This window comes from Hyla sarda, chromosome 9, assembly GCF_029499605.1.
Source record: "Hyla sarda isolate aHylSar1 chromosome 9, aHylSar1.hap1, whole genome shotgun sequence".
NCBI lineage: Eukaryota > Metazoa > Chordata > Amphibia > Anura > Hylidae > Hyla > Hyla sarda.
Genome location: NC_079197.1, coordinates 163,494,408 through 163,503,588, shown reverse-complemented (window position 1 = coordinate 163,503,588; position 9,181 = coordinate 163,494,408). Strand labels below are relative to the sequence as shown.

The 9,181-nt window shown below is 44.8% G+C and overlaps 1 protein-coding gene across 3 annotated transcripts in view; it reads left to right on the top strand.

Moving 5' to 3' along the window:
* Window positions 1-9,181, top strand: part of FLOT1 (flotillin 1) — a 42,931-nt gene that overhangs the window by 7,274 nt on the left and 26,476 nt on the right. For all 3 annotated transcript variants that reach the window (XM_056539300.1, XM_056539302.1, XM_056539301.1), the window contains exons 2-7: window positions 1,450-1,495; window positions 5,209-5,284; window positions 8,024-8,114; window positions 8,210-8,353; window positions 8,630-8,749; window positions 8,847-8,942. In XM_056539300.1, the coding sequence (XP_056395275.1) occupies window positions 1,450-1,495; window positions 5,209-5,284; window positions 8,024-8,114; window positions 8,210-8,353; window positions 8,630-8,749; window positions 8,847-8,942 (573 nt within the window). The remainder of the gene's footprint in view (window positions 1-1,449; window positions 1,496-5,208; window positions 5,285-8,023; window positions 8,115-8,209; window positions 8,354-8,629; window positions 8,750-8,846; window positions 8,943-9,181) is intronic.

Below are 9,181 nucleotides of genomic sequence, written 5' to 3'. Positions count from 1 at the left end.
GCCATCAGTCTATACCTTACATTGTGGTGCTCTGTGCTCATATATGTTGTATAGCTGGCTAGTAGGAAGCCATCGGTCTTTACCTAATATTGTGGAGCTCTGTGCTCATATATGTTGTATAGCTGGATAGTAGGAAGCCATCAGTCTATACCTTACATGGTGGAGCTCTGTGCTCATATATGTTCTATAGCTGGCTAGTAGGAAGCCATCAGTCTATACCTTACATTGTTGAGCTCTGTGCTCATATATGTTGTATAGCTGGATAGTAGGAAGCCATCGGTCTTTGCCTAATATTGTGGAGCTCTGTGCTCATATATGTTGTATAGCTGGATAGTAGGAAGCCATCGCTCTTTACCTAATATTGTGGAGCTCTGTCCTCATATATGTTGTATAGCTGGCTAGTAGGAAGCCATCAGTCTATACCTTACATGGTGGAGCTCTGTGCTCATATATGTTGTATAGCTGGCTAGTAGGAAGCCATCAGTCTATACCTTACATTGTTGAGCTCTGTGCTCATATATGTTGTATAGCTGGATAGTAGGAAGCCATCGGTCTTTACCTAATATTGTGGAGCTCTGTGCTCATATATGTTGTATAGCTGGATAGTAGGAAGCCATCAGTCTATACCTTACATGGTGGAGCTCTGTGCTCATATATGTTGTATAGCTGGATAGTAGGAAGCCATCGGTCTTTACCTTACATGGTGGAGCTCTGTGCTCATATATGTTGTATAGCTGGCTAGTAGGAAGCCATCAGTCTATACCTTACATTGTGGAGCCCTGTACCTTTTATGATTTATGTAATTCAGTGGAAGTTGCACAAGATTTGCTACAGTTAAGACCAGGAATCCAGCAATGATGTAATCTGGAGTCACGTTGGGTGCAACAGTCTTGTGATGACTTCCTCTTACAGGAAGGGATGTGAGACAGATCTGCGCGAGCGACACATCTCAGTGTTTTCCAACCAGTGTGCATCCAGCTGTTGCAAAACTACAACACTCGAGTTGCAACAGCTAGAGGTAGTGGGAAACACTGGTTTAAAGGGGTACTCTGGCCCTAAGACATCTTATCCCCTATTCAAAGGATAGGGGATAAGATGTCTGACCGCAGGGGTCCCCAGCAGTCAGACATCTTTTCCTCTATCCTTTGGATAGGGGATAAGATGTCTTAGGGCCAGAGTACCCCTTTAAGTGCCAACACATATTAATGGGAATAGCAAACGAAACCTGTCATCCCAAGTCTGTGCTCCCTATCCTGTGACGCTCCAGTTAAGCAAAACTACAACTCCCATCATGTTCCAACAGCCCCACATGCAGTTACTACAAGTCCCTGATTTCTTGGTTGGAAAACACGGCCTTATATCCAAAAATGTAGCTGAGAATTCTGAAAATAATTTTTTTACTTTATGCCACAAACATTCAGTATTTTTTGTTTTTCTTCCCCTTTTTAGATGGTGTTTTATACCTGTGGACCGAATGAAGCCATGGTGGTGTCAGGTAAGATCATGTTCCAGCCCGGATTCTCTGTACTCTGAGGAGTTAATAGACAATTTCCCAATGTATGTTCTGTGTCAGCTCAAGATCTCTGCTTGCTGTCATCCAACATAAACCTTTGTTTACCTGTCCTGGTCATGTGATCTATAACTGTGTGATTTAGTTAGGGAGATACAGCAACACCCGGGTGCACATAAATGCACAAGGAGGGAATGTATCATTGCATCAATGGCAGATTTCTGGCATTGTCTTTTATTTTATTTTTTTTGCAAAATACTTTTCTGTATTTTAGACACTTTGTTGCTTTGGCCAGCTAAGTGGTTCAGGAGTAATAAGCTTTTTGACGCATTTATTTTATGCAACTTAAAGGGGTACTCCGCTGCGCAGCATTTGGAACAAACTGTTCCAAACGTTGGAGCCGCGTCGGGAGCTTGTGATGTCATAGGCCTGCCCCCTCTTGACATCACTCCCCGCCCCCTCGTGATATCACGCCCCGCCCCCTCAATGCAAGTCTATGGGAGGGGGCGTGACGGCCGTCACGCCCCCTCCCATAGACTTGCATTGAGGGGGCGGGGCATGACATTAAAAGGGGCAGGGCTATGATGTCACGAGCTCCCGACACGGCTCCAACGTTCGGAACAGTTTGTTCCAAACGCTGAGCAGTGGAGTCCCCTTTTAAAGGGAATCTGTCATCAGTGTCACCTACAGTAACCTGTTGGTACAGATGGTGGTGCGGGTGACACTGGGGGACCTGTTCTTGGTGTCTTAGGGAAGTAACATGTCACACAAATCTTACCATCTAAGTAGCAATAAACCTAGACTGACCCCAGTGAGGTCTGGATGTGTCATACGATGGAACTGGCACAGAACTATGACAAAAATGTGAATACAACCTTAAAAGGGGGGTACTCTGCCCCTAGACATCCCATCCTCTATCTAAAGTATAGGGGATAAGAGGTCTAATTGAGGGGGGTCCGGCCGCTGGGACCCCTTGCTATCTGCGGGCCGGCATCCTGGCGTTCTATGTATTTCTGTTCAAAATGTTGGTCTCGGATGGCTGTGGTCATGACATCACGCCATGCCCCCTCCAGTCATGTCAATGGGAAGGGGCGTGACAAGCATAGACCTAAATGGAGGGGGCGTGATGCGATGTCACGGCCACCCAATTCAGCATTCTGAACATAAATGTTCAGAATGCCGGGGTATCGGCTTGGAGATCGCGAGAGGTCGGACCCCCTGCTATTTAGACATCTTATCCCCTATTCTTTGAATAGGAGATAAGATGTTTAGGGGCGGAGTAACCCTTTAAAACTTCTTGTGGATGGGGGATAAGGGTTAATGGGGTACTCCGCTGCTCAGCGTTTGGAACAAACTGTTCAGAACGCTGGAGCCAGCGCCGGGAGCTCGTAACGTCATAGCCCCGCCCCCTCATGACGTCACACCCCACCCCCTCAATGCAAGTCTATAGGAGGGGGCGTGACAGCCATCACGCCCCTCCCATCTCTCTGACATCACGAGCTCCCGGATCCAGCATTCGGAACAGTTTGTTCCAAATGCTGAGCAGCGGAGTACCCCTTTAAGTCTGAGATTGCCGGGAACTCCCACAATCTACAGAACAGGGCTCCGGGTCATTAGTAAAGTTCTCTTGCTACGCTGCAAACACATTGATCTAGGGCTTCACGAGTATAATCCAGGCATACCTTTGCTCTGACTTTTTGGGAGCTTTATATCCATAAAAAAGCTTATAAAAGAAGAGGTGGGGCCCAAGGCTGCAATGCCCATCTTCATTTATGTCCGCTCCTCTTTATGATTAACCCACAGGGTTCACCTGTAGTCCTGCGCATACTGCGTCAAAGTGTTTTACCATCCGCCATAGTCATTGAGCTTCTGAATAACTCAGACTCTTTGTAATACACGTTGACGGTGCATGTGCGATACAACTACACAGGGCCGATGTGGGCAGGCGAGCCGCGTGTGTCAATTTGTCTTTAAAAGTATATAAAGAACCTAAACCCGTTAATCACACCAGGTTTTTTTTAAGGGGTACTCCGCTGCTCAGCGTTTGGAACAAACTGTTCCGAAAGCTTGAGCTTCTGACATTGTAGCCACACCCCCTCATGACGTCACGTTCAAACCTCACAATGCACGTCTATGGGAGGGGGCACATCGGCTACCACTTCATATGGTCAACATGCTCCATTTTAGAAGGAGAGCCGAGGCCCAGCGGTCGGATCCCCTGCGATCTAACACTTATCCCCTATCTTTAGAATAGGGGATACGTTTTTGTATCCCGGAGTACCTCTTTAACGACCACGGACATAAATGTACGTCCTGGTTTGGTGGGACTTCCCGTACCAGGACGTACATTTACGTCCTGTGTATGACCGCGAGCATCGGAGCGGTGCTCACGTCATACACAGCAGGTTCCGGCTGCTATCAGCAGCCGGGGACCCGCAGGTAATGGCCGACATCCGTGATCATCTGTAATGGTGGCCGGAGGTCCCCTCACCTGGCTCCGGCCGTCTCCCGGCGACTCTTGCTCTGGTCTGAGATCGAGCAGACCAGAGCAGAGGATGACCAATAATCCTGATCAGTGCTGTGTCCTATGCATAGCACTGCACAGTATTAGCAATCAAATGATTGCTATAGATAGTCCCCTATGGGGACATAAAAAATGTAAAAGAAAAAAAAAAGTTGACAAATCCCCTCCCCCAATAAAAATAAAAATTGTCAGTTTTTCCCATTTTACCCCCAAAAAGCGTAAAATTTATTTTTATATAAACATATTTGGTATAGCCACGTTTGTAAAAGTCCGAACTATCAAAATATAATGTTAATGATCCCGTACAGTGAATGGCGTAAACTTAAAATTTTTTCAAAAGTCCAAAAATGCAACTTTTTTTTGTCACATTTTATTTAAAAAAATTTATAAAAAATTATATAAAAGTTTTATATATGCAAATGTGGTATCGATAAAAAGTTCAGATGACGGCGCAAAAAATTAGCCCTCATACCGCCCTATATACGGAAAAATGAAAAAGTTATAGGTGGTCAAAATAGGGCAATACTGATTTTGTACAAAAAGTTTTAGATTTTTTTTTTTTTTTTTTTTAAGCGGCATAATAGTATCTAGCCATGGGTATCATTTTAATCATATTGACCCACAGAATAAAGAACACGTCATTTATACCGTAAATTGTACAGTGTGAAAACGAAACCCTCCAAAATGTGAAAAATTGTGGTGTTCATTAAAATTTCCTCCCTTTAAAAAATATTTTCTTTTGGGTTTGCCGTATATTTTATGGTAAAATCAGAGGTTTCATTACAAAGTACAATTGGTCACGCAAAAAACAAGCCCTTATATGGGTCTGTAGATGGAAATATAAAAGAGTTACGGATTTTAGAAGGCGAGAGGAAAAAATGAAATTGGCCTGGTCCTTAAGGTGAAAATGGGCTTGGTCCTTAAGGGGTTAAGAATAGTGTTGAGTTGAACACACGCATCGCAAATCTTTGGAAGCTTCATAGACAATAAATGGAGCTGACACTCACATGCGCCATTCATTATGGAGACCCAGGGCTGCAGGGGGGTCCTAGTGGTCAGACCTTAAAGTAATTTAACCTCTAATTACCTCTATAAATGATTAGAGTCTTGTCCCATAACTAGAGCCACACTATGATGATGTAGGAAAAGTTTACCTATCCGTGATGTCTTTCAGGCTTCTGCCGGAGTCCTCCAGTGATGATAGCCGGTGGACGGGTGTTCGTCCTCCCCTGCATACAACAGATTCAGAGGTAAGACCCCTCCGGACCTTGCCGTTTATTGTTCTTAAAGGGGTACTCCACTGGAAAACATTTTGTTTTAAATCAACTGATGCCAAAAAGTTAAATAGATTTGTCAATTAGAAAAAGAGACAAAAATACCCAGACCTCAAGGAAGGTAAACTATATGAATCAATTGAAGGAAACAAGGATCGTGCTTCAATTATAATAGGATATACAGATTTTATTAAACATTGATATAAAATATTCCACCTCACAAGGGGCCCCTTATGAGAGGAGTAGACAATGACCTAAAATAGATATCACTGGTAACTAATTAATATCCCAGAAGGCACTATTATACTGGAACAGTTATAGACAAATTGCACTGAAATAGTGAAGGCAAAATATACTGATATGGATTGAAAGAGTTAAAGACCCTTAAATTGCCGGAAAGTCTCTTGGAAATCAGTCCTTTTCACTGGAGAGATAAGTTCCTCTTAATGGATGACAATGAAACAATGTTTGGGGTGTTAGACTGAGGAAGTATTAGAGTTCACAGTTAGTCTCACTGTATCACTGTGTCAGGACAGATAACAGGCAGCTTGGTGGTCCATTACCAGTCCTGAGAGCGGAGGACTCCCGTGAGGATGGATTGGTGGTACATTACCAGTCCTGAGAGCGGAGGTCTCCCGTGAGGCTGGATTGGTGGTGCATTACCGGTCCTGAGAGCGGAGGACTCCCGTGAGGCTGGATTGGTGGTACATTACCGGTCCTGAGAGCGGAGGACTCCCGTGAGGCTGGATTGGTGGTACATTACCGGTCCTGAGAACGGAGGACTCCCGTGAGGCTGGATTGGTGGTACATTACCGGTCCTGAGAGCGGAAGACTCCCGTGAGGCTGGATGGATCTAGCACTTGGATGGTCACTGCAGGTGGGCTACCTCTGAGTCCCGGCGCTGACAGGCATCGGGGATGGACACTTTCAGAGGTGGCACTCGCTGGTGGAAAAGTCCTGCCGTGGAGACCAGGACTGCAACAGACCGGTAGTAGATGCCTCTGCCTCTGCCTCTCCACGGCAGGACTTTTCCACCAGTGAGTGCCACCTCTGAAAGTGTCCATCCCCCACGCCTGCCAGCGTCGGGACTCAGAGGTAGCCCACCTGCAGTGACCATCCAAGTGCTAGATCCATCCAGCCTCACGGGAGTCCTCCGCTCTCAGGACCGGTAATGTACCACCAATCCATCCTCACGGGAGTCTTCCGCTCTCAGGACCGGTAATGTACCACCAATCCAGCCTCACGGGAGTCCTCCGCTCTCAGGACCGGTAATGTACCACCAATCCAGCCTCACGGGAGTCCTCCGCTCTCAGGACCGGTAATGTACCACCAATCCAGCCTCACGGGAGTCCTCCGCTCTCAGGACCGGTAATGTACCACCAATCCAGCCTCACGGGAGTCTTCCGCTCTCAGGACTGGTAATGTACCACCAATCCAGCCTCACGGGAGTCTTCCGCTCTCAGGACCGGTAATGTACCACCAATCCAGCCTCACGGGAGTCCTCCGCTCTCAGGACCGGTAATGTACCACCAATCCAGCCTCACGGGAGTCCTCCGCTCTCAGGACCGGTAATGTACCACCAATCCAGCCTCACGGGAGTCCTCCGCTCTCAGGATCGGTAATGGACCACCAATCCATCCTCACGGGAGTCCTCCGCTCTCAGGACCGGTAATGGACCACCAAGCTGCCTGTTATCTGTCCTGACACAGTGATACAGTGAAACCAGCAACTGTGAACTCTAATACTTCCTCAGTCTAACACCCCAAACATTGTTTCATTGTCAACCATTAAGAGGAACTTGTCACAATATTACATTATCATCTCTCCAGTGAAAAGGACTGATTTCTAAGAGACTTTCCGGCAATTCAAGGGTCTTTAACTCTTTCAGTCCATATCAGTATATTTTGCCTTCACTATTTCAGTGCAATTTGTCTATAACTGTTCCAGTATAATAGTGCATTCTGGGATATTAATTAGTTACCAGTGATGTCTATTTTAGGTCATTGTCTACTCCTCTCATAAGGGGCCCCTTGTGAGGTGGAATATTTTATATCAATTTTTAATAAAATCTGTATATCCTATTATAATTGAAGCACGATCCTTGTTTCCTTCAATTGATTCATATAGTTTACCTTCCTTGAGGTCTGGGTATTTTTGTCTCTTTTTCTAATATTTATTATTGGCACCATAGGTATAGGTGCATTACCCATTTGTCCTCATTTGATGATATAATTGTGAGCTGCACATATTTCTTCCTTTTTTGTTTCCTAGAGATTTGTAAATTACTTCCATTTAAAAATCTTAACCCTTCCAGTACTTATCTGCTGCTGTATGCTACACAGGAAGTTCTTTTCTTTTTGAATTTCTTTTCTGTCTGACCACAGTGCTCTCTGCTGACACCTCTGTCCAGAGCAGGAGAGGTTTGCTATGGGGATTTTCTCCTGCTCTGGACAGTTCCTGATATGGACAGAGGCGTCACCAGAGAGCACTGTGGTCAGACAGAACAATAATTAAAAAAGAAAATAACTTCCTGTGTAGCATGCAGCAGCTGATAAGTACTGGAAGGATTAAGATTTTTAAATAGAAGTAATTTACAAATCTGTTTAACTTTCTGGCATCAGTTGATTTACAAAAATAAAAAATAAAATGTTTTCCTACGGAGTACCCCTTTTAAGTTTATACACCTACAGCTTCTCACGTAGTGATTTTCTATAGGATCTCCCTGAATACCCTGACGTTGAACGTTAAGAGTGAGAAGGTCTATACGAGACACGGAGTGCCCATCTCGGTCACGGGCATTGCTCAGGTAAGGGCAGGATAGGATCGGCCGCCATGTGCGTGCTGCTCTGTACAGTAGTAGGATTTGGTCATATGGCGTCACTTTTCTTCGTGCATCTACAGGTGAAGATCCAGGGGCAGAATAAGGAGATGCTTGCAGCCGCCTGTCAAATGTTCCTGGGTAAAACGGAGAACGAAGTGGCTCACATTGCCCTGGAAACCTTGGAGGGTCACCAGCGAGCTATCATGGCTCACATGACCGTGGAGGTAGGTTATAGTGTAGGACATTATTTCCTAACCAGGGTGCCTCCAGCTGTTGCAAAACTACAACTCCCAGCATGCCCGGACAGCCGAAGGCTGTTCGGGCATGCTGGGAGTTGTAGTTTTGCAACAGCTGAAGGCACACCGGTTGGGAATCTCGTATCTAGAGCATGTATATTGTATTGGTTTTTTTTTTGTTTGTTTTTTTTGTTTTTTGTTTTTTTTTGGTTTTTATGGCTTCCATATTTTGACCCTTTTTAACTTTTTTTTTTTTTTTATTAGGAAATCTACAAGGACCGTCAGAAGTTTTCTGAGCAGGTATTCAGGGTGGCCTCTTCTGACCTGGTGAATATGGGCATCAGCGTTGTCAGCTACACCCTGAAGGACATCCATGATGATCAGGTAAATAAGGGGGTAAAGGTTCCCCTAAAGGAGGAGGGGAAGGGGTTCGAGATGAAGACTTAATACTGAACCCTACTATTGTACCGGTTCCCTTTAGGACTACCTGCACTCTCTAGGTAAAGCCAGGACAGCACAGGTGCAGAAGGATGCAAGAATTGGAGAAGCAGTGGCCAAAAGAGATGCAGGGATTAAGGTAAACTATACATGAATGCATCTTTGCATTGGAGGAAAATATAAGGACATTTTTTATAGATCTTCACTATTTATTATTATTATTATAATTATTTTTTTTTTTATTTATTTCTTTTTTACTCATTTTTATCCAGCGCTAAGAAATTTAAAGGGGTATTCCGGGATTTTTTTTTTACTTGACTATGCTACAGGGGCTCTAAAGTTAGTGTAGTTAATAATATAGTGTCTGTACCTGTGTGT